At 45.2% G+C, this 25,913-nt stretch overlaps 1 protein-coding gene across 5 annotated transcripts in view; it reads left to right on the top strand.

Moving 5' to 3' along the window:
* The window catches only part of SMAP1 (small ArfGAP 1), a 150,110-nt gene that overhangs the window by 106,912 nt on the left and 17,285 nt on the right, over window positions 1-25,913 (top strand). For all 5 annotated transcript variants that reach the window (XM_060167540.1, XM_060167543.1, XM_060167539.1 and 2 more), the window contains one exon: window positions 18,165-18,255. In XM_060167540.1, coding sequence (XP_060023523.1) covers window positions 18,165-18,255 — 91 coding nt within the window. The remainder of the gene's footprint in view (window positions 1-18,164; window positions 18,256-25,913) is intronic.

Here is a 25,913-nt window from a genome sequence, read left to right as displayed (position 1 = left end):
GTCATTTTATAGAAAAAAGTTGCTAATAGTGGTAGCCAATCAAGAACAGATTGTGGGTTTGAGTTTACTGTGCTCTTAGTTGAAAAGATGTGTCTCCCTCAACTGGACGGCCAGCGGTGACCCGGCTGCACTGTGACCTGGCTCCTCAAGAGCCCGGCAGCCGGTGCTTCCCTGCGTCCCATTTCTCACTTGTTTTCACTACCCCCGTTGCTAAATCCTATTTTTAAAATATGCTAGTACATTAAAAATGGGGAGGGTACCTGCAAATCTTGCTTACAATGAAAGCCCATTGCTGTGGTTTTCACGTTATCCCTTTTGCCACGTGCAAATGTATTTGCAAACAAAACAATAGAGGAATTTTATAATAGGGATTCCTTTTAGGACTTGGCATCCAGGGGTTGGTCTTGGCGGTGGGGGTAGGGTGCTGAGGTGGAGTCTGTTTAGACCTACTTCCCTCAGTCCTCTTGTGTCCTTCCCGGCTTCCTAACCGTCTGTCTTTCTTTCAGAGGGGCAGGAGCAATAGCAAGATGACAGCAACCTTATTTTGTTAAATGCCCTTGAGCCTAAAGGAAAAAGGAACCCGCCGAAGTTGTAGTAGCTTTTTAATACTTACTCATTATTAAAGTAACTGGGATGATAAAGAGTGTATAGATGGTGGCAGAAAATCATATTTCAGGTTCTATTACAGGCTTAGAGTAGATTGGAAACAATCTTCTTTTCTTCATGGAATTTCTCAAATGATTTTGCAATCATTTAAAGCTTTATTGCAAGTGAGGCAATAAAAAGGGAAGAAATCCAATTTATGTGCAAAGCGTTCATTTCCTGTTTAATGAAAGAAAGGAAAACTCTGGTCAGTAAGTATGTATTCGTTGCAGTCCCTCACAGTAAATGAAAAGTGTCCTTAAATAGGAAATAAGAGAAATATTTCCTCAATAAGTGCTCTGATGAAGGGTAGACTTACCAAGTTAAAGCCTGTGCTTAAGAATGTTGCAGCCAAGGTGGAAGGGTCAGCAGTTAGGTTTGATGGGTCATTGCAGGCAATCAAGAGTCCGTGCTTCCTGAGGGCTTAACTCTGCCAGCCTTGTTCTGAGCCCTCAGTGTGTGTTAGTTCACAGTCCTCAGAGCAGCTCCATGAGCTTGACACCATTCTTATCCTCCTTTACTGCTGAGCACCTGAGAGAGGCAGCTTTGGTAATTTATTCACGGTCACACAGCTATTGAGTAGCCAGGCTGAGATTTGAGTCTGAACGTCCTGCCTTCAGAGTATTTGCTCTTAACTACTGCCCCTCAGTGTGTTACTGTTACAACCAAAAGCGGAGAAAGAAAGGAGGGTAGTCAAGGGACTAACTGAGCGTCTACTAAGTGCTTTGCGTCGTGCAGCATCTTATGTGTGCTAATTAATTCTCACAGAAACCCGACATAGTCGTCATGCAGTCATCACACTAGGAGAAACGTAAGATTCAGAGAGTGAGATTTACCCAGGGTCCCACAGTGGTCGAGCAGGTCTTTCTAAAAAGGAGGCCACTGATAGGGAGTTACTGTCTTCCTGTGAACGTCTGCTGTAGATTAACTTAAACAACTGTTAATACCCATCAGGGAGTAGCGAGCTGTTTCTATCTGAGGCCCACAGCTTCTAATGCGAGTGTTCCTGGAGTGATTCAGCATTCCATCTCTGCTAAATAATGGCAGTATGGTACCTGAAAAGAATATGGACTTTAGAGTCAGAAAGACCTCAGTGTTTATGATTAAAATTTAAGTTTAAAATGGTAATTAGAAATCACAGTTGATAAATATTTTTGGATGGGCCACTCACCTGCCCAATTCCAGAGATGCACCCAAATGATTCAGCAGATGCATAAGGGGTGCCTGCACTGTGATGGACACGGGGGTGCGGTCTTGGGGGCGACAGTGAACAAATCAGACAAAAATCCCTGCCCTTTAGAGCTTACAGTCTAGTCAAGTGTATTTAGTTGCTTTTCTGATCTTTACATGGGCACTGCCTTCCTGTCATTCAGATTTTACTTTAAACAACACCTTAGTCAGAGGGCTACCCTGAACGCCTAATTCAAAGTAGTCCTGAGTCATTCTTGATTATGATGCCCTTTTTTACCTTACCCTATGGCACTTAACACCGTCTGCTGTTTTATTTGAGGTCGTCTGTTTTATTGTCTGTTTCTCCCCTCTGCACCTCCTCCCCCCATCCCCAAAATGCAAACTGTAGAATGTCAGTGCCTTGGACACTGCCAAGCATGTATGTGTTGGCTTAATTATCGAAAATGACTCTCAGTGGAGTCAGCGTTCTTTGTGGAAAGTGATGGTGGCAGAAATGATCCTCTTTATGATGTGCTGGTGGGAAGGTTGCACGTGAAGCTGACACAGTTTAGGGGAGTAGAGAGAACTGAGGGAAGGGTCATTGCAACTTCAGACCAGAGAAGAGTTTAGTTCCTGGCTGTTGACTTTGCCTGTAATGCAGACGGCTCACTGTCAGGTCACTTTACTAGACAGGGTGAGTGTTGAACGAACAGAGGCGACACATGTGGTTAAACACGTAACACAACCACTGAGCCTGCAGGGGGTATATAAACAGCTTAGTGTTCAGGGTACTTTTCTCTCCAACTGATACTTTTAATAACCCACCGTAGGGAAGTTTTTTTTTAAATAGGGAAAAAAGATAAAACCACCTTTATAATACTGGAAAGTACTTAGCCAAACTGTAGAAGGTATTTTTAAAAAGTAGTATCTGTAGCTGTTATCGCAAAAAGTTCCTAGCAAATGAATTATCAATAAGTCTTTGCAGTTCTAAGAGGATTGGTTAATATGGTGCTGATAGCTAAGCTAATTTATGTCTTTTAATGATACATCTTAGAATATCTAATATATGGGCGTTGTCATTTAAAAAGGTGTTTTGCTGCTCTGGAGATTCTGGTGCAGTAGCTGGTAGGCTGTGTGGAAATGTATGCACTAGCCCTTGGGAAGGCCCAGCGGTGCCCACACCCACACAGGAGTTCTGTAGAGACGAGATATTTATTTGTGTTAGAGCTGGTAAGGGCATAAGCAGCTGCGAGCTGAGTGCGATGAGACCATCTGTAAGTGGTGCCGGGGTGAAGCCCCACGGCTCCCGACCAGAAGCTCTGCCAGGTGTAAGGTGTTGGGAGCGGCTGTCTTTAATCGGGAACAGTGCACCTGGAACTCACAGTGAGTGTGCACATCCAGCGATGCAGGCAGCCTTCTCTATCCATTACCTAGACCTGCAGGAAATACTTTGCAGCTTTTGTTTTTGTCTCTGACTTTGGAACTGGAGCAGTAGTTTTTCATACACAGTAGTCTGTTCATTGGTTGTTGGTAAAACACCTGATAACTTGTACACTCTGTTTGGTAGCCATGAAAGTTTTTTCTCACATCCTTCCCTGCGTAGCCTCCCTAAGCTGAGGGCCCACATTTCTCCGGCAGACCATGAGACAGGAGCTTGTGGTTACCTACCTTTGCCCTGGTTTAAGAAGATATAAAGCTGGAAGTGAAGTGTTGAAAGACAGCATCATATATTCTGCAGCAGCCACAGGCAAGCGCCAAGGATAAAGGATATCAGGAGAGAAGGAAAATAGGCCAGCTTGGATTGGACGGTAATGGGCGGGGGGTTGCAGCAGAAGGGGAGAGGCAATCGGAGTGGTGTTTGTAGTAGAGAGGCGAGAGTGCTTTTAGTGACTGTAGTGGCAAGACAGCATTTCAGCTCACTGTGCCTTGTCTGAATGAGCACAGTCTCCAAACCCTTACACATCAAGGTGATTCTTAGATTCTGCCATTAACTAATAAAAGTAAAAAAATTAGAACATGGGTTTACTGCATAAATGGCAGTTGTTAATTGGGGTTGTGTTGGTTGTGCTAACATTAAATTATATCTTTGGATGGATTTCTTACCCAATTACTAGAATACTTGTAACATGAGTTAGACATACGAAGTATCAAATAATGTTATCTCCTAATAATATATAAATAACATTCTGAAATAAAGTAACTATAAAGTATCAGTTCTGTTCTTTGCTAACAATGTTTTCACTTTATTAACAGATATTTTACTTTATCAAAACCAAGAACTTTAAATAGACAGACACCCTCTGTGTTTGAGAATTGAGTGAGTGGTTTCTGACGCTCAATTTCAGTTTCCGCTGTAGACTTAATGCATCATCTTAAGGCAGACAATGAAAGGATGAAAACCTCTAGGTTTCTTGTGATTTAGTCATAAATTGCTGTAATTTCTAGAGAGTTCCCAACCTGGCTATGAAGGAAATCTTGAAATAGTGTAAGGTATCTGATAAAGCAGGCTGACGTTCACGTGGTACCACTCAAGTGTGTTTGGTAACACTGTGTTCTCTCCTAGTACCTTACGGTGCGATGAAACGTAAAACTACCAGCTTCCGAGATATTAGTAAAGAAAGAGAGTAGGAAGAGTCAGGTTATAATAGTAACATTAAAATCTCAAATGTTGGGCTTCCCTGGTGGCGCAGTGGTTGAGAGTCCGCCTGCCGATGCAGGGGACACGGGTTCGTGCCCCGGTCCGGGAAGATCCCACATGCCGCGGAGCGGCTGGGCCCGTAAGCCATGGCCGCTGAGCCTGCGAGTCTGGAGCCTGTGCTCCGCAACGGGAGAGGCCACAACAGTGAGAGGCCCGCGTACCGCAAAGAAAAAAAAAAACTCAAATGTTTATATTTTTTTATTTTTACAGTTTACAAAGCACTGTTGTAATACTTATTACCCTCACTTATTCATCCTCTAATGTTCTTCCGTTCTTCAGCCACGTTCAGTCTGCTGATGAGCCCATCACAGGCATTCTTCATTTCTGTTGCATGTTTTTGATGTGTACCATTGTTTTATTCTTTCTTGAAATTTCCATTTGTCTATTTACGTTACCCGTCTGTTCTTGCATTCCGTCTACTTTTTCCATTAGAGCCCTTAGCATAGTAAACATAGTTCTTTTCAATTCAGTCTGATAATTCCCACATCCCTGCTATATCGGAATCTGGTTCTGATGCTCATTCTGTCTCTTCAAACTGTGTTTTTTGCCTTTTTGTACACCTTGAAATTTTCTGTTGAGGCTGAACATAATGTACTGGCAAAGGAACTCCAGTAAATAAGCCTGTAGTAACGTGGCAGTGGGGTGTGAGGGCGGGGCAGTGTTCGGGAGTCCTGTGATTAGGTCTTGTCTTTTGCTGAGACTGTGTCCCTGGGCTGTGAGCTCTACAAGTGCCTCTGCCCTTCCCCACCATAGGTGGGACAGGATGGCCTGGGTGGGCGGGGGCGGTGTGCTGAAGTTGGCTATTTCCCTTCCCCAAGTAACAAAGTTTGTTTATGCAGCTGTCTTAGCCGTGAATTGCCTAAATGGTGATAACAGTCCTTTCTTTCCTCCTGGTGTAGGGAGGATGCCTCCCCGTGGGAGATTTATTTCCCGCTTAAGGCGGACAGAGGAGGGTCAGAGTGTTTCGGGCTTTTTCTTAATATCTTTTAAGAAACTATCATTTTTTTCCCCAATTAATATCTTTTTTTTTTCCCTCAGGCAGCTTTGATTTAGAATAATCAATATGTCACTGAGGCATATTTTCGGGTAGCCTGTCCTGGGCCCCAGCACTACCCTGGTGTTGGTTTCTGCTCTAGTGAGTTATAATTCTCTGTATTCTCCTGTCTTCTCCAGTTTGGGGCAAGGCTTGGGGAGCGGCTGTGGTTTGCCCGTGACATTACTTCTCTAATGGATCTAAGAAGAGTTGATTTTTCAGTTTTTTACTTGTTGTTAGGATGGAGTGATGACTTTCCAGCTGCTCACGTGCTAGACCAAAAACTAGCCTGGGTATATTTATCTTAGTTATTGTTTTAGTAGTCATAAGGTCAATATGACAATTATTCCTTTTTTACTAACCAAAAATTGAGGCCCAGGGACAAGGCCAGCTACATAATTTGCAGGGCCACTGCAAACTGAAAATTAGAGGCCCCTTGTTCAAAAACAAGAAAAAAGTACCATTAAAGGTACTAAAATATAAAGCTCTTTTTTTTTTTTTGATGTGGACCATTTTTAAAGTCTTTATTGAATTTGTTGCAATATTGCTCTGTTTTATGTTTTGGTTTTTTGGCCACGAGGCATGTAGGATCTTAGCTGCCTGACCAGGGATCGAACCTGCATTCCCTGCATTGGAAGGTGAAGTCTTAACCACTGGACCGCCAGGGAGTCCCTATAAAGCCTTTTTGTTCTTCTGCAGTCTCTCCGCTTGTCTCTCAAAGTTGATTTGCTTTTAATGGTAGAAAAATTAACATCATTAACATGAATTTTATTACTCATTTTTATATTCTACAGTGAAAGTCTTCATTGCAAACACAAGAGCACATAGATGTGGAATCATCTAAATTACACAATTTGTGTTTCTTAGCGTGTACATGCCCATGAATTTTGCTCTTAGGCGGGAACGGTGGGCACTGGTTCCCTAGGCCAGGGATTGTGGGTCCTTGGACTCTTTAATCAATAGAAATTGATAAGAAGCCAGACGAGCGATTCAGGCAAGGCTTTACTGGGAGCCCAGGGAGCAGAACCAGGAAGCAGGTACCCTGGCTCGTGCCCTGAGGGGTGGCGAGCGGGTCCCTTAAATGGGGCGAGGGTAGGGGCGGGTCAGTGGGTCGGGCAGGAGCGGGGGCTCAGGTGGTCTGCCCACCCCTGGTGGCGCTGTGTGCAGGGCTCACGCGCAGGACCTGCTCTTGCTCCCAGCTCCTCAGAAATGGCGGTTGCTTTGTGGCCTCTTTGTATCTTACTGGTCGTAACTGCCCCAGCTGCACATGCACACAGTTATTTTTAGCCCCGTGCTGTCATGTCTTCCCTGTAAGTGGTCTGCTGAGTACGAGGCGAGGAAGGTGTTCTGGGTCTTTCCTGGGCCTTAGGATCATGCCCCTGCTGCCTTGTGTGTTGGGAAGAGAAGGCATGGCCCGCTAGGGCGTCAGCCCCACCTCGCAGTGTACCTCTTGCCCTCGTCCCGCACCGGGGTCTGTGCTCACGGAGCATCGTGGGCCCTGGTCCACTGGATGAAGCGGGCAGCGAGGCACCAACCGAGGGGACACACGCAGCTTCTCTGGAGCGTCAGCTTACCTTCCCTTGGCCCTTTGCATTTACAAGGTCAAGTTCAAAGATAAAATGAAGAATTTCCAGATGTAATTGCAGAGTATTAAACCTCTGTGGGCTCTGGGGGCTGTGCAGCCTATGCCTGTGAAGTGACCCTTATCAGAGGTGTCAAGTGACCTGTTGAAGCTTCCCATACAGACTGGGTTTAAAATTGGGCTGTTTTTCCTTTCCTCCCTCCCTCCCACCCTCCCTCCCTCCCTCCCACCCTCCCTCCCTCCCTCCCTCTCTCCCTCTCTCCCTCCCACCCTCCCTCCCTCCCTCCCTTCCTTTCTTTCTTTCCAAACCCTGGTGTCGAGGGCTGACATTCAGCAGGTCGCAGTGAGGGAGAGCCCGACCCAGAAGCAGGCCGGCCGAACGCTTTAGCACCAGGTCCTGGGAATGTGCGTGTGTGACGGGCAGGCAGTGGCCCCCTCTCAGCGGTGCCCCATTTAATTGTTTTCTTTCTTTCATACTTTTGCTAACAAGTAAGTGGCGAATTATAAAAAAAACTGCCTTCTTTTTCCTTCTCTGCAAACCTCCAGACTACTGTGTAGACAAGGGTAAGAAATTGGGGTGGGTATTCGCAACTGGGTCCTCCTAAGAGTGAAACCGGAAGTTGGAATCACAAGCACTGAGTGGGGTTGTCCCGAGCCGACTGGGGCGTCCGGCCGCCTTGCCACCCTAGGGCCATGCGTCTCAGAGGACACCTCTCAGACGCGTGCGCAGCCGCGGCCTGCTGCTCCTCTGAGCTTTTACTCCATTACTGCGCCGCTCCACAGGGAACTGGAATTATGTTTGTGTCCGTTTGCTTGACCAGAGGCTTGACGCCTCTTAAGCTTAGCAACCGCGTCCTAACTCATCCTTGTGTCTCTAGTGCTTACACTTCTGGCGCGTATTTATGAAAGGCACCCTCACAGCCACCAGCAGCTGCCGGTTTGGAAGCACCGGTTACGTGCCAGCCGCTGTGAGAAGGGCTCTGTATTACTTTAACCCTCACAAAAATTCTGCACAGTATTCTTTTAAGGGAGCTTGCCCATGTAGGCACTCGATGTTTGTGCTGAGCGGTGAGAAACTTTGCAGGCCCGATGTGTGAAGCATGTAGGCCACTCTTTGAGAAGCTGTCCCTAAGTCAGGACCCAGGAGTTTAGAGAGAGGCAAATGTCCAGATCTTCAGAAGGAAAATGTAAGTGGGTCATGAATGCTTGTATCATTGTCTTGGCATGAATTCTATGCAGAACTCAAATGGAATTTTCTTTCTAATGACTTAGTCTTTTTTTCAAAGTGTTAGCAACATTCATTAGTCCCTGCATGGGTTCCCTAAGAACAGTTCCTGTCAGACTAAGCTTAGGTTCCCAGATCTCCTTCTGGTCCAGGGGTAGGCAGCTGGGCCTGGTGAGCAGGCTGTGGGTGGACTGAACGCCGGATGGACAGCTGTGCCCGGAGAAGTGCAGGGGGCAGAAGTGAAGTCAGTGTCGAGGGAGCTTGCTGCGTTCCGCAGGGCTCAATCCTGGACTTCGCTCTCTTCTGCGTTTTTATTCACTCAGCGTATCGTTGTCATATTGTTTGCATTTTCAGATGACCAGGCAACAAAGGTTAGTTAAGCCATTGCACGATAGAATTTAGTCCCTCGGAAACTCTTAGATACAAAATACTGACAAATTGGGTAACAGTAAGATTCTGAAGTAAAGGCACCGGCACCTCAACTGCCCCGAATATGATAGCACAGAAGAAAACGTCAGGGACTTTTAGATGGCGGAGGGCCTGGTGTGAGCGCGTGGTCTGCTGTGGCTGCTGGGAGTTGGTGCCCCATCTGTTCACTCCTCATTTCTCTGCTGCATGGCGGTGTCCAGAGACTAGGTAAGCGGGTAGATGTTACAGGCTGCCTGAGGAGGAAACTTTCTCATCTTCAGATTGTCTGAATATACAGTGTGCTGTGTCATCATGTCCAGTGATTCCATAACGCCGGGGGATTTTCTTACCCAGAGTGGCCCTGTATGTGACATGTCCCAGTGGTGCTTCACGCGCCATGTAATGAGTTGAGTAAATGTCATCTGAGGCTCCTTTGTGTTCTCAAATTTATATAAATCTTTGCTGCTTCTCCAGCCCAGGGACATACTGTTTGGGGTTGTAGTGTCCCTAGACCATGAGAGCCATTTACTGAAAGATGTCCATGTGGCTGGGGAAATCAAATGTAGATTACAGTTCGAAATCGAACTCTAAAAATACGACTTAAGAAAGAATATTAAATTCAAAACCAGTGTAATGAGAGGTTTAATGGAGAAAAGATCCGTATGTATATTATAAAGAATGGTTAAAAAGAAAAAGGGAAACTTTAACAAGATTCTAAATAAGTAAAACAGGAAGATTTGGGGAATAACCAAGAGTTGCGTGCAAGATTAATCCTCAGGTTGTATATAATTTGGTTGTGAAAGCACACGCATACAAACATGGTAATTATAACTATCAAAATATAGTAGGAATGTGGGACTTCCCTGGCCGTCCATGCTTCCACTGCAGGGGCCGCGGGTTCGATCACTGGGCGGGGAGCTAAGATCCCGCGTGCTGTGTGGTGCTGCCAAAAAAAAAGATAGCAACTTGAACACCTGTATTTAGCTCAGCTCTTTCCCCAAACCTCTTAAATCTACAGTAAAGGAATTTTTAAAAATATTAGGAACGTAAGACAGTGATTTGTATTAATTATTGATATGCCATTGAACGGCTTCAATGGGTGAACAACATGGATGACACAGTCTGACTTCTGTTTCTACTTTAGAGTAGAATATATGATGATGTACAACCCAACACCTTTGAGTAACTCGTCATTCATAAAGTTTTACTAAAATCTGTAGTAAAGGTGAAATCCCACCATTAGTATTTCAGAAGGCACCCGGACGAGGTAGTATTCTGGGAACTGTGTGTTGTTGAGTAGCTGTTAGAGAATGTTTCAGGTTTCAGGCTGTGATGGGGCGGCGGGTTCGTGTTCATTTTCCTGGGCGTTGCTCTGCTCGTGTCGTGGCCGCACACCCTGCCCCGCAGTGGCAGTGGTCATCTCCTTTCTCAGGGCTGTTCCTGCGCACTGCCCCGCGAGGAGTAGCTTTGTTTTTGTGACCTGCCTTGAAAATTCGTCCAATTCCTAGCTCTGGTGGGCCGTTTGGGTCCTTGTGTAACGTGGCTCAGCTTACTTTTTCAGCTTTACCTTTTCCTGACACTAGACCTCCAGATTAGGCAGGTGGGTCCGCCGTCTTTTCCACACTCGGTTTTCTTCCCAGGGTGCCTTTACCAGCTCCTACCTTTTAGACTCCTTCCTGTCTTCCCTGCAGACCTCCCTGCCTTTGTATCACTTTAATATCCTTAACTTTAAAATGAGAGAATTAAACAATATGTTTTGTCTCATCTAGTTGTATGAGTCTATGAATGTTAAAGGAAACTGATTATAGACAAACTAGTTAAGGCATAATTTATGATGTAGTCAGTTTTTAAAGAAAAATTCTAATAATTACGTCTAGACTTTAAAAAGTTGTCTTACATATTAACACTATTATTTACGTTAATTGGTCAACTGAAGAATAGTGAATCACATTCTAGAGGCTCAGCTGTTATTTCTGTTGTTTAAAGGCTTAGGAAATGCTGGTTAATGTAGGAGTTGGAAACTAAGTGTTTCTGATTCAGTTACATTCTGTGATGTAGTTTTATGAGTTACGAAAGGATTGGCCAGTGAAGTTTCTGCTAATACAGGTTTTAATAATTTGAATGAGACATTTGCTCGGTATGAATCTAAGGAAATCACATCTTTATAAAATTGCTTTATCTAAGCAGACCTGGGTTCTTGCTTGTTAGGAAAGTTTGTTTAATAAATTATAAATTGCCTAATTTTACCCATTGACAGCTGGCTGCATTCTTCACTTATTAAAAGGCAAATTCCATATGTGATGTTTTCAGTAGCAGGAGAATTTGAAGTGGAATGATTCTGTACATACTGCTTGAATATCAAAAGGGTGACAGTTACATGAGGGAAAATGTGCCTCTCAAGGTCTTGACTTACTGTTCTGACACCGTGTTCTGTGTCTGCCCCAAAACCTAACAAGACAATAGCATTTTCATTCTTAAGTCTTCTAAAATTTGGCTTTATATGATAGCTGTATTTCAAATATCTCAATTTTATCTTTATTCTTTGCAAAGTACAATGGAATTGGTACACTATAGAGCAGAAGGTCAAATTAATAGTTTGTGTATTAATATTTTTGCTTGAGGTTTACTGTTTTTATATCCTGAAAATATGTGATAAATAGGACTGCTTGTGTTACAAGCAAGTCTGGTAGAAATCAGGTGTATTCATTTCAAAAGAGCTTGCTCAGGAAGGCATAACCTGTTACACACCTGTTTGTTTATTACACAATGTGTTTAACTGGAATACATTGTGGGAATCTACTTGTAGTTCTTCTCTGACATTAACCTGGTTCCATATGTGTATATTCTTACATACATAAAGATAGGGAGTGACAACTATGTTTAGCTGTAGAAACTAAGTAGACTTCAGAGTAGCCATTAGACAGGGTTTCCAGGATGAACTCAGGGCGCATCTCTTTTCTTGATAAATCCAGGCTGTTTAAAGACTGTCACAGGCGGATTTAGAGGATTTTATTTTAGAGTTTTTTTGAACCTCCATAATGGTAATATATAAACACAGATTTTTTTGAATTTCCTGGCTCTATATTTTTAGATATTATTACTCAGCTAAGGCTAGGAAGGCTATTCCTGTCATGTTACACAAAGATCTATGAAAATAATTATAAATATGGCTGAGAATTAAATTTCAGTTATTGGAAAGTCACTCAAAGAAATTGAATAGAAAATTAAAATCTTTTTATGGATATTTAACTCTAAAAGGTATTATTATAAGCATTATTCTGACTAGAATTTCAGGAAGATGCCTTACCTATGTAGTTTAGTGCCGTGGTACATGTCCTTCAATTTTTTAATATGTTTTAAAATACAAACAATGAGGTTACTTTCTTATGTTCACATTGACGGGCAAAGAAGAGTATCATCTGAATTCAGTCTTTGTAGTTCTCACCAATGCATATAAGGCAGTACTTGGATTACTGTGCAGTTACAGAACGATCTCTAAAATGATCTCCGCCACACACTGATGTGTTCACGATGCTGCCTCAGCAGGATTTGAGGTTGAAGGGTTACAAAACAGTTTTTAAAGTGATCAACTATTTTGCCATTTTGATTTGTGGGACAGCCTATGAGATGCCAGCTGTAAGGGTCACTCGTGTCTGAATTATTGAAATCCATGTAGAGCAGCTCTATTTGGAGTGGTCGGTAAGGTTTAGGGCATAGACGTTGCTCACTCAAGTGAGCTGACCCACTGTAGCAGCAAAGGAGCAGACCATCTCTAGAACAGTGTTTCTCAGCCCATGACTCTGGTAAGAAATTTGTTTTACATTATGGTCCAGCTTTCATGTGCTCACATATGTGCACAAATGTGCAAAACAGTTCATGAGTACTTACCTTTACTTTGTGCAGTGTGCTCTGTTTTATGTTCTATTTCATTTTTTTAATACCAAAAAAAAAATCTAGTTGTTATACATAAAAGGGGCTTCAAGAACCCACTGGCAGGCCGCATCTGTGGTTTGATGAACTCTGTGTCGGACGTTTCCTTATTCTCGCCTCCATGTTTCTCTTTACCCTGCTCACCTACACACCTGCTCTCTGTTATGCAGTTTCCTGTGGAAATGGTTGACATACACCCGTTTAAAACTATGATGCAGTCGAAATCCAAGGCAGAAGAGAAACTCTTGGGATGCGTGTAGGTGTGTGATGTCTGGAAGGAAAGATACTTTCCAGATCGTTTGCAGCGGCGCTGAGGGTGGGAGCCCAGCTTATGAGCGGGCCTCGGTGTTACTTGATTTGGCGTTTTCTCCCCTTTCCAAACGTTGGGGGGCGGGTAAGTTCATACTCAGTAACGTTTTCAAAGGTAGTTCTCTAATTGAGTGGGAGGATAACTCATAACCAGAATTTGAATTTTTAAAAAGAAATCATTTTAGCCTGAAGAGGTTCTGGATTCTTAGACTGTAGAAAGTGAGTAGGAAGGAATCCGTCTCAGGTTTGTTCTGTGCTTCTTTGCATGGAAGAAGATTCAGTAAAATATTATACCAAAGAAATCAATCTGAATTGAGGGACAGAAAATAAATTTTAGTTACTCTGTCCCCATTTGGCATATAATATCTGACCTCAGTTAATAATGCAGAATGAATGAGTTTGCCCATATGATCTAAGTTTATTTTCAACTTTAAGGCTTTCTGATTTTAAGTTAAGTCAGGCATTAGATTTTTAAGTGCCAACTAAACATGTGACACTTGCATATATAATATACAGAGTACTGCAAGGAGTGTGACCAGGGAAGGCCTGCCCCGGGAGGGTTTTAAGTTTGTGCGCTCTCTCGTGGCCATTTAATCCCCCATTTCTCTTGCAGATTTAAGTGTTTAGAGTAACATAGGTTGTCCAGTTTAAAAAAAAAAAAAGGAAGGAAGGAAGGTCTAGCAGTTTAAGTATTCAGTTGAAAAGATTGCTTACTTTGTTACTACAAACTGTGCTTTCTTTGAAATTATTTTGCTAAAAAGCAAGGTAAGTCTTACCTCTGTTGGAGGTAAGAGAATGCAAAATGAATTATGTTAAACTTCTGAGAATTATATAGTTACAGGCTGATAATTGTGTATTTGAGAAGGTTACTAGAGAATTGATATCTAGGGCTTCCCTAGTGGCACAGTGGTTGAGAGTCCACCTGCTGATGCAGGGGACAGGGGTTCGTGCCCCGGTCCGGGAAGATCCCACATGCCGCAGAGTGGCTGGGCCCGTGAGCCATGGCCGCTGAGCCTGCATGTCCGGAGCCTGTGCTCCGCAATGGGAGAGGCCACAACAGTGAGAGGCCCGCATACTGCCCCCCCAAAAAAAAAGAATTGATATCTATAATGATTGGTAGGCTAATTAGTTAAAAAGCTGATTCTGAGCAGGAGACAGTAAGTGACCAGAAACAAGTAAGGGGAGATATATATATATATATGTTCTTAGAAATTTATGCATTTGTACAGCTAACAAAAAATGAACTCATGTAACAGCTGAGCTATGAGTTCTTTAGGTAGTTGAGGAAATGATCTTGTGGGAGTGGTTTGAGAAATAAATGAGCAAATGAATGAATGTTTTATTTTCTTGGCATAAGAGAGGTGGGCTGCATATTCAGTGGAATATTACTCAGCCATACCTTAATTTAAAAATACTGTATTGCCGAAAGAAAGCTAACCATCATCTGGGCCTTCAGCAGGCCGTAGTCTTTTTGCAGGTGGAGGGTCCTGCCTCCGTGCTGGTGGCTGCTGGCAGATCAGGGTGCTGCTGGCTGCCGAAGGTGGGGCGGCTGCGGCAGTTTCTTAAAGTGAGGCAGTGATGATGTTTGCCGTGTGGATTGACGCTTCCTTTCAGGAACGGTTTCTCTGTTGCATATGATGCTGTTCGATAGCATTTTACCCATGGTAGAATTTTTTCAAAATTGGAGTTGTTCCTCTCAGACCCTTGTGCTGCTTTATCAACTAAGTTCATGTCATATTCTAAATCCTTTGTTGTCATCCAGCAATCTTCACAGCATCCTCACCAGGAGTAGATTCCATCCCAAGAAACACTTTTCTTTGCTTCTCCGTAAGAAGCAACTCCTCATCTGTGAGAGTTTTATCCTGAGACTGCAGCAATTTAGTTATTGGGTTGGCCAAAAAGTGCCTTCGGTTTTTAAGTAAAAATAAAGGGCACATTTTTCATTTTCACCAAGACTTTATTGAACAGTATAGTCACCTCTTTTTCCCACTACCTTCTGCCATTTTTCAGGCAACTTCCTAATTCCATCTTCCCAAAACTTTTTATCTTTTTGAGCAAAGGACTGTTCCAGATGCCTTTTACAGTCTTCCAGGGAATTGAAATTTTTTCCATTAAGAGAATTTTGTAAAGACCGAAATAACTGGAAATCCAAAGGTGCAATGTCTGGTGACTACCGCGGTGGAATCAGAACTTCCCAGCCAAGCTGTAACAGTTTTTGCCTGGTCATCAAAGAAATATGTGGTCTTGTATTATCCTGATAGAAAACTGTGCATTTTCTGTTGACTAAATCTGGGTGCTTTTTGTCGAGTGCTGCTTTCAGTTGGTCTAATTGGGAGCAGTACTTGTTGGAATTAATCGTTTGGTTTTCCGGAAGGAGCTCGTAATAGAGGACTCCTTTCCAATCCCACCATATACACAGCATCACCGTCTTTGGATGAAGACCGACCTTTGATGTGGTTGGTGGTGGTTCATTTCCCTTGCCCCACGATCTCTTCCGTTCCACATTGTCGTGCAGTGTCCACTTTTCATCTCCGGTCACAGTTTGTTTTAAAATCGGAACATTTTCATTACGTTTCAGTAGGGAATGGCATGCGGAAATACAGTCACAAAGGTTTTTTTCACTTAACTTACATGGAACCCAAACGTCAAAGTGATGAACATTACCAAGCTGGTGCAGATGATTTTCAGCGCTTGATTTGGATATTTTGAGTATGTCAGCTATCTCCTGCGTGGTATAACGTTGATTGTTCTCAATTAATGTCTCAATTTGATCGCTATCAACTTCAACTGGTCTACCCGACCATGGAGCATCGTCTAGCGAGAAATCTCCAGCACGAAACTTCGCAAACCAGTTTTGACACGTTGGATCAGTCACAACACCTTCTCCATACACTGCACAAATCTTTTATTGTGTTTCATTTGCATTTTTACCTCTCTTGAAATAATAAAGCATAATTTAGAATTTGACGTCTTTGATGTCTTTGTTTTAAAAGCACGCTGATATGATAGCTGTCACATACAAGCTAACAAAATTGTTTCGAATGAAGTTAAAGACAACTAAGTGCTACTAGAGACATCTTACAGAAAAAACTGAGTGAACCTTTTGTCCAACACCATGCATCTTCAGGCTCCACTTCTAATTTTAGTTCTCATGCTGTTTTCACCACATCTGCAGTTCCTTCCTCCATGAAGTCTTAAACCCCCCTCCAAGTCATCCATGAGGGTTGGAATCAACTTCTTCCAAACTCCTGTTAATGTTGATGTTTAGACCTCTTCCCGTGAATCACGAATGTTCTTAATGGCATCTAGAATGATGAATCCTTTCCCGGTTTTCAAATGACTTTGCTCAGATCCATCAGAGGAATCACTGTCTGTGGCAGCTGTCTCCTTAAAAAATGTGTTTCTTAAAGAATAAAACTTGAAAGTCAAAGTGACTCCTTGATCCGCGGGCGGCAGAATAGACGTTATATTACCAGGCGTGAAAACAACATGAATCTCGTTGTCCGTCTCCACCCAAGCTCTGGGGTGACCAGGTGCATTGTCAACGAGCAGTCACATTTTGAAAGGAACCTTGTTTTCTGAGCAGTACATGGCTTAAAACATTCAGTAAACCATGTTGTAAACAGATGTGCTGTCATGCAGGCTCTCTGTTCCATTTAGAGAGCACAGGCAGCACAGATTGAGGATAACTCTTAAGGGCCCTAGGATTTTTGGAACGGTAGATGAGCATTGGCTTCCACCTAAAGTCGCCAGCTGCATTAGCTCCTAACAGGAGAGTCAGCCTGCCCTTTGAAGCTTCACAGCCTGGCAGTGACTTCTCCTCTCCAGCTATGAAAGTCCTAGATGGCATCTTCTTCCAATAGAAGGCTGTTTCGTCTACCTTGAAAATCTGTTCACCTTCACGAATTATCTCAGCCGGATCTTCTGGATAACTTGCTGCAGCTTCTGCATCAGCACGTGCTGCTTCCCCTTGCACTTCGTTGTTATGGAGACGGCTCCTTTCCTTCAGCCTCATGGACCAGCCTCTGCTGGCTTCAGACTTTGCTTCTGCAGCTTCCTCATCTCTCTCAGCCTTCAGGGAGTTAAAGGGAGTTAGAGCCTTGCTCTGGATTAGGCTTTGGCTTAAGGGAATGTTGTGGCTGGTTTGATCTTCTCTCCAGACCATTGAAACTTTCTCCACATCAGCACTAAGACTATTCGATTTTAACTTCCTTCAAGAACTTTTGTTCCGCATTCACAACTTGGCTGTTTGGTGCAGAAAGCCTACTTGTGGCCAGTCTGGGCTTTTAACGTGGCTTCCTCGCTAAGCTTAATCATTTCTAGCTTTTGATTTAAAGTGAGAGACGTGCGACTGTTCCTTTTCTTGAACACTTGGAGACCCCTGTAGGGTTACTCATTGGCCTAATTTCTGTATTGTGTCTCAGGGACTAGGGAGGTCCAAGGAGAGGGAGGAAGATGGAGAACCACTGGTGGGAAGAGCAGTCAGAACACACACAATGTTTATTGATTAAGTTTGCAGTCTTATATGGGTGTGGTTCGTGGCTCCCCCATAACAATTACTGAGTAACATCAAAGATCACTGATCACAGAGCACCGTAGCAAATACGAAAAGTTTGAAATATTGTGAGAATTGCCAAAATGTGACACAGAAACACAAAGTGAGCAAATGCTGTTGGAAGAATGCTCCACGCAGGTCGCCACAGAGTTTCAGTTTGTAAGCAGCGTGATATCTGTGAAGCACAGTAAAGGGAAGAGCGGTAAAACGAGGTCTGCCTGCACATCAGATCAGGTTCCATTAGTGCCGGTGGCCTCTGCTCTGCTCGCGAGGACCCGGGGCCTGCCCGGCAGCAGCAGCGAGCAAGTATAATACACTATTATAATACTATAATAGTGTGGAATGTTCACGTGAAGGAGTTAAATGCTTAGGAACAAGCATTAAGATTAAATTTCTACATTCACTGTTTTGGGGTCCTCGTGTCCGGTTTATCAGTTCAAGTTCAATGATTGTGTTTAAGTTTATGGTAATGAATGCTGTAAGCTTTATCACACTATGCTTCTTCATAGGCTACATTACACTAACTTTATCAAAACTATGCCCAATTGGGGCTTAAAAGTCTTGTTCAGTTTATTTGAAAAAAAATAATAAATCTGATTATTTACTTTAAAGCTGCAGAAGAAAGAAGATCAGCAATTGGAGCCTAAAAAAAGTACCAGCCCTAAAAAAGCTGCAGAGCCCACTGTTGATCTGTTAGGACTCGGTAAGTAGTAAAAAAATACAAGTCATTATTAATTAGAGTTACAAAACAATTGAAACATTTACTTGAAACGAATATAATAGCTTTATCATCGGTGTGCCAAAAGATACCTGTTAATTGAATTTGAAAATGGTATGATTAGTTTTTTGAGTTCCCACCAAAAGGGAAATCTTTAATAAGGGAGTTGGTGTCTGTCAGCAGTGCCTTCATGGAAATACAAGTAATGAGTTCCTTGGGGAGAGAGGATAACAAAGTACTCTTCAAAGGCTTGGTGGACTGTGACGTCTCAGCATTTGAAATGTTTTCTCCCCCCACCCCACCCCGCCTTCTCTTCATTTAGTTTTGTTGGAGGGGAGGTCCCTTAGCAAAATAATTATGGTGTAGCCTTATTACAACATGTGCTATTTTAAAGGACACTTTAATTTTGGTTAGCTGAAGCAACATGCTTTATACCTAGATCTAGTGGCTAGATTCATTTTATGTGTCTGATGACAATAAGAATGTCTGTGCTCATTTTAATGTCATATTTATTCTTATGGCCGACAGATAGATGTTGTCTGCCTGGTGAGTAAACAGACTTCCATTCAAGGAGTGCTTGTACTGTCCTTATCTACAAATACTGTCAGCTCTTTTTACATTTTTCTCCTCTTCCTTTTAAAATAGCTTGATAAATGGTTATTTTTAGTAATATCTGAGCCTTCAGCAGTAATTAATTTAGAAATTTCTTTTAGTTGAGGGAAAGATTAATAACAGGAAAACAGTGAAAGATAGTTGGAAGGTAGAGTCGACCTTCATACACTGCTTTTCTAAAAATTGATCTTTGTTCTATTGAGAAAATTGTTTTCTGTCTTAAGAATTACAACTGAATGTTTTTGTCTTACTTAGGAAACTGGTGTATCATGCAGATATACCCCCTACAGATAAACATCTTCTATGGTGGTGAAAATAAGTGGTATATCAGAAATATAAAAATAGGGCTTAGTCCAGGGGCTCTAAATATAATTGTGTTGAATACTAGTTCTCATAATTTCTGTATTTTATTTCCTTTGCTATAAATGAGAAAAAAGACTTACTGCCACAGTACGGAAAGATCCTACTAGGACTCCACGCGCCTTTGTCTCGGCGGCAGCATTTCCTTCCCGGCCGTGAGTGCCTGGTTATCGGTCCATAACTTAGAAACATAAGAGCTGAGCCAGGCCTGGCCCTTACCCTACAGACTCGCTCACTGACCTCGCACCTCCTCCTGAAGTGTCTGCCGTGTGTCTGGGCGCTGTCGTAGGCACTGGGGAGAGAGCTGTGAGGGAAGACAGATGAAAGTACCTGACCCCTGTCTGGGGAAACAGTGAAGAGATAGTTAAGTAAGATACCTCATGGTCATGTTTGCTAAGTGCTGTAGCTAAAAGAGAACGAAAGCAGTGGTGTGATTTTAAGCAGGGTTCAGGGGGTGGGTGTTGGGGGCCCCCTGAGATACCGTCGGAGGGAAGACCTGAGGAGGCTGGGGCTCCCTGGCCGTGCGCGGTGAGGCCAGGGCGGGTGCAGTGGCCCTGGGCATCCCCGCCGGGAGCGGGCAGGGCCAGGAGGAGGGCCCTGGCGTGGCTGCTGGCGAGTGACCCTGGGACCTGACTAAGGCTGCTACTCTGAGTGTCCTGGAAATGCATTGGAGGATTCAAGCAAAGAAGTACCTCATCCGACTTGGGTTTTCTAGGAGCCCTTACGGCTACCCTGTTGAGAATAGTGTAGCAAGGCGAGGCTGCAGGCTGGTGAGACAGGTGGAAGGGGGTGGTGGCCACGGGAGCTGCGAGAAGTAGCCAGTTCTGGGCCTGCTTTGAGAGAGAGCGCCAGTGGGGTTTGCTGCTGGGTGGAAGTTGTAGGGTGTTTCCCTTGGGGAGTGACCCTGTGGGACAGGCGGGCCTGCTAGGCGGTCCCCAGGAGCCGCACGGGCTGGGGCCCGGGGGACAGGTGGCGGAACTGGTCTCAGGTGCCCAGCCCTTGGCGCGGTGCTGCTGCGTAGTTGCGAGCCTGGAGCTCGACCCCTGACCTCGGCAAACGCTTGTTCCTCTCGCTCTCAGTGCTTGGGTCAGCGCGGGCGTCTCTGCCTTCCAGCCGTTCACTGTCACACGGTATCTCCGTTTGTCGAGCTCCTGTCCGCGTGTCCCTGCCTTCCACCACCCAGTCTCAGAGTCCCTGGGTTTTAGGGTTTGGGGACGGCAGCACCCCTCTTCTGGTGTCAGTGTCTGGGAGAGTCAGCCGCGCTGGCAGCGGTTCCGCTTCTCTCACTCACGGGCCTGTGATCGGGAAGGCTGCTGTCTTTTTAGACGGGGGAGAGCGTCAGGAACCCATGTCCTTAGGGGAGAACCGAGGTCCGCTTAGGGCAGGAAGGAGCGGCAGATTAAGGGCGTAGAGAGGGCTTTGTGGGCGATGGGCGATTCTGGATCATGAGCTGGAACAGCTCCAGAGGTGGCAGGGTGGGCGCTAGGGTCAGAAAGAGGGATTGGGGGTCTTGCTGAGGGAGTGTTAGCAGCAGGAGACCGAGAGCCCTACCCAGAGCACATTGCAGCGCTTCCCTCCTGCTGCTTCTCAGTAACCTGAAAGGCACTTCCAGACTTTCAGAGAACAGCACTCCCAAACTGGATCGATAGTTGCTGTCGCCCTTGAGCAGCAGACTGTTTTTCTGCTGCCCAAGGTGAGCGTGGCGCTCTGGTTTTCCCCTGTAAAGTGAGACACAGTGGGGAGGAGGGGCAGGTGCCTGGCAGTCTGATTTATGGTCGTGCAGAAAAGATGGCATATCCCCATGTGAATGAGACCAGAACAGGCGTAAACTGAAAACATTTGCAGAAAATACAGAGAAAATTCCCACAGGGTTAGTTCAGTTACACAGCCATGGCGGGCCAGGATCCCAGGGTTACTGTGCGCTCAGGATCACGTTCAGTGGACTCCTATAGTGTGAGAGTCAAGATCATGTTTTAGAAATTCGAACTTCCCTTTAAACGGCCTTTTGGCAAGTCTTTTTTTTAACCTGTTTTCTTCGGCTCACTTTTCCAGATCTACTCCCCATCCCAAGGTCAAATATAAAATGCTGTCTGTATACTTTCTAGCAGCAAGGGTCAGCAAATTCTTTCCTGAAAAGGGCCAAAGGTTTTTAGCTTTGCAGGCCTTACTCAGCTGTGCCCTGTGATGGGCACGAAACGTACACGAGTGTGTGGGTGGTGACTGAGGCTGAGCTCTGCTGGACTTGAGGATGTGCTCGATCGTACCTGCAAGGGTGACTTCGCCTTTGGGTGTTAACTCACGCTGGAAGCTTGTAGAAATACTATTTATTCAGTGCTTTACTGTCTGGTATCAGAAGTGGGGTCATCGACTTGGTTATTACCTGCCCTTTGATCTTGGAAATAACCAAGATCTTAGGGCCCCTCTCGACTGAGGCCCAGAATGAACAAGCCCTGGATGCTCCAGACACAGACCCGCTTGCCTAGAATGTGTCCCCCGCTGTGTGAGAAGAGAATTGAAACTGGCTTCCAGGGCCTGTGCTCGCCACGCCCCTACACTGTATGCTCCTGTCTGTCCTCACATGATGAAAACTGACAGACTGCTTAGCAGTTGGTTAGGATAATCCCCCAGGCTTTTTTCTTTCTTTCTTTTTCTAGAAGATCCCATCTGAGATTAGAGTCTTCAGGGGTGAGCACCGGCTCTCAGTGGAAGGCTTGAGCAGCATCGTAAACTGCAGGCTTCAGCTCAGTCTCCCCAGAGGTGGGGAGCCCTCCGCGGGTGTCTGTTCTGTGTGCGCACCGCTGCCGCCTGCTCCCTGCTCAGGAGGCTTTGACCGCAGGCCCATTGGGCACGGGGCGGGGGGTGTGTGTGTGTGACTCGGGGACCTCGAAAGAGCTCACAGAGAATCGACTGTGAGCTTGGTGATGAAAATCATACTGAACTATAGAGATGTATTTAGATAGAGGCTTCCTCAGTTTTTTCTTAATTGAAAAGCTCAAAGGAACATACAGTACAGCTTTGGGCAAGTTTTAAAGTCTTCGCTTCATGCCTCTGTTTCAGGAAATAAAAGCATTAGCTTATCACAGTAGCCAAGTTCAGGTGGGTTGACAATGCTAGTTAAACGTGGTTTTTAGTAAATAACCAGCTTAATTATCTAGTAATATATATTCCAGTTTTATATAATGAGAGGTGAATATATTACTTTTTTTCCTTAAATTTTTTTGTTTTTATAAGATTTTCTGGACAGAAAACAAACTAAAGGATGAAACACCCACAGAAAACACTCTAGTTACCTTTAAAGCAGAAAACTCCTGCAGGGAGATTTCTGTTTCTCAAAGGCCATACGCTGTCAAGTGAAGCAAGCTAGTGACTGGGCGGACTGAGAGAATGCCAGCCGCGGCCCAGCCCTGGACCCGCCTGCGGCCCGGAGCTGTACACTCGGCGGATCCGGGGCTTGGGGTAGTTGTGTGCCACCCCTGTTTTCCAGGGAGGGAGGAAAAGGGCCGCTCTGTCTAGCGTGAGTGCCCGCAGTAATTTTGTAGTCTGTTACGCTTTTCAGCTATGGCTTAAAACCCAATAAAAATGTTTATTTTTTCTGCTGCCAAGAGTATGGTCCGCAAACGATTATAGACTGTTATTACCCTTTCAAAAAGGAGGTCTCGGGAATTGGTGATAGTTCTGTGTGATCACACCTGTGGAGGGAGAGCAGGCAGGTGGGGGCCCGCGTCGCTGGGGGAGACCCGGCTGCTGGCAGCTCCCCGCGTGGCCCCGAGTCCGGGCTGGGAGGCAGCCGAGGGCGACAGGCGGGCCAGTGGGAGAACCAGCACGGCAACCCGGGGACGAGGGCGCAGCCCAGCCAGACCTGGGCCGAGAGCAGGAGGGCATCTTCACGGGCCTCCGGGGACCGTGCCGGCCACAGGAAGCAGGCAGGCGACGCTCAGGTGTTGAAGGAGCGAACACGGCTGTGGATGAGGCGCCTCGTGACTGCAGGTGGCTGAGCGTCTGAGCATGGCTGAGATGGGTGGCGTCTGACAATCGTAGCGGGCGAGCAGTTTGGGGGGCGGCGCGGGGGGCGGTGAGGTCGGGAGCCGGGCTCCTCTTTCCTGCCCACTGGCCCGTCCCCCTCGGAGCCCTGGCCCTAAGCTCAGGCCCCAGCCCCCCGGCCTCAGGACCACGTCCAAACTTCGGTGCAGCAGTTGCTTTTCTCAGGAGGGAAAACTTCTCCCAGAAGGTCCCCCAGTAGAGTTCTCAGGGACCCGCCGGGCCAGAATTGCATCCCGTGGCCTCTCTCCAGGGCGGGCGAGGCCTCTGCGGTGGAGACGGCTCTGCAGGCAGGAAGCCTCTGCGCAGCCCCTGGCCCAGGTGCGTGTCAGCCTGCGACGGCCCTTCAGCAGGGAGCATACTGTACACACACACATCTTTGCCCCTTTTCCTTCTTTCCCCCACTTTTTTTTTTTTTTTTTTTTTTTTTTTAAATAGACAAGGACACTGAAGCTGACAGAAGTTGGCTTCCAAGGCGCGGCTTCTGGACGACAGAACTGGGTTCAAACCTGGTTCTCCCTGACTTCACAGTCCAGTCTCGGCTCGTAGATGAACCGCAGCAAGATGTTTGACTCAAGTAGTAATTAAATTGTCATCTTGTTACTTTAAGAAACACTGAGATAGTGCCTGCCGAGTGCCAGCCACTGTTTTGAGTGTTTACAGACATTTATTCGTTGGATCTTTGCAACAGCCCTGAAATCGGTGAACTACCGTTGTTTTCATTTTACAAATGAAGAAACTGAGGCGCAGAGAGGTTAAGTAAGTTGCCCAAAGTCACACCATAGGTAGATTACAGAGTCTGACCCGTGTTCTTAACTGTTAACACTGTGTTGAGCTCTGATAGGAAATTAAATTCCGAGACTGCCAGCTGACACTGTGTCACATAAGACAGACATTAGGCCCATTTGTCCAGGGGACAGCTGGCAGCATCGTGGCACGGGGGAGCCCTGGAGTTAGAGGCGGTACCCTGGGCTCTGGCGTCTTCACCAGGAAGTGAACGCAAGAGCCTGTCCGTGGTTGTTGGCCAGAGCGTAAACGATGGATAGTGTGACATAGGCAGCACAGTACTGTGCACAGAGTGGGGAGCACGTGTCTCTGTGGGGACTTGTCGGGGCGGGGGTGCCCGGGGGTCCTGCGGGAGGTGCCGGGGAGAGCGGTGGCTGCAGAGAGAGCTGACCTGTCCTATACAGTCTGGCTTCATACTTGCAGAGTTCTTGTCTCTTGAGGCTGTGAAGTGGTACAGAACTGTTTGAGATATATATCTTATATACATATGAAAGCTGTATATTTATATAATTTTTAAAGAGCAATCAGTTCTACCACGTTTACTTCTGAAACCGCTTCTCAGCAGTTTCAGACGCTCTCGGTCCGTGTGTGTGTCCCCTGAGAGGTGGCGGCACTGCAGACCCCTCTCAGCGCTGTCGTACCCGTCCACAGGGCACCCCCTGCCCCAAAGTCCCCCAGCTTGCGGGGACCTGTGGCAGGAGGGGCTTGGAAAGGGAGGGGTAAACAGAGCAGGAGGTTCACAGCAAATGTTAAGGCCACTCAGTCATTTCAGTAGATAAGCCTAAAGGCCATCTACTTAGCAGTAAGAAAAGTTAACTAAAAATTAAAAATAAATAATTCCACTTGACTCTCAGCCATCTTTTTTTAAGCTTTTGAAAACAGTTTGAAGCTTGAAAATTTTAATATGCTTCAAATGAATGTCTGTGACTTGAGTTTACAAGGTAACACACGTGGGAGTTTATTTCATTTCATAAGGCAAGTGTGTGTTTTAATATAAAGGAATTCCAAGTAACATTTTTATTAAGGAAAAGGCTTTAAATGGTTTCTTGAGTAGAAAATGAAAAGGGCTCTTTGAGTAACATGAAAACATACAAAGTTTTAAGAAGAAGGAGTTTTGCCGTTAAGGAGAGCATCACTGCATCTCATGGAAGCAGGCTTCTTTCTTTGATCAGTGCTGTTTCCACTTCAGATTCGCTCCTTCTCAGGATGACGCCTCACTAGTTACAGGTGAAGAATTAGACTCGGCACCTTTCATTGCAGCCAGGGTGTGCTCAAGGCTGAGTGTTCACGGTCAGTTAAGAACAATAATGAAAAACATAACTTCCACTACTTACCATGTTCCTCTCTGCCTTACGCTAGATTAGTAATACACAAAATCTCATGCTGCTCTTTGAGATTTTTTATCATTTGTGCAAATAGATTATGACCAGCTAATGCCTCTGACATTCAAGTAAAGGATGAATTCATTAATATTTACTGAGCACCAGCCAAGTTCACGGGACTCTGGTAAATACGGGAGAGCACAGCTCCGTTTGTGTCTGGTAGTACAAGTGGGGATGCATCCACGTGCAGTCTGGAGATGAGAAGACAGAGGACTGTTGCTCAGGGAAGAGTGGGATTGTGGAAGAGAGATGTTTGTGAAAATTCAGCGTGAAACCTGGCACAGTGCCAAGATTCACAATTTGCATTTTATTTTCCTCCACTCAGAGGTTACTTTTCTTGCTGCTGCTAGTCAGAGGAGGAGCAGATGAATTTTTCATGCTGTGCAAACTGACGTCAGGCAAACTCTCATGTGTCCTGGGGGTCATCTTTAGCGTGAGTGGGCTCCGGGAAGGGCGAGCGAGCCC

The sequence above is a fragment of the Lagenorhynchus albirostris genome, chromosome 12 (genome assembly GCF_949774975.1).
Source record: "Lagenorhynchus albirostris chromosome 12, mLagAlb1.1, whole genome shotgun sequence".
NCBI lineage: Eukaryota > Metazoa > Chordata > Mammalia > Artiodactyla > Delphinidae > Lagenorhynchus > Lagenorhynchus albirostris.
Note: the sequence above shows the minus strand (reverse complement) of the source record. Positions and strands in the feature narration are given on the sequence as shown.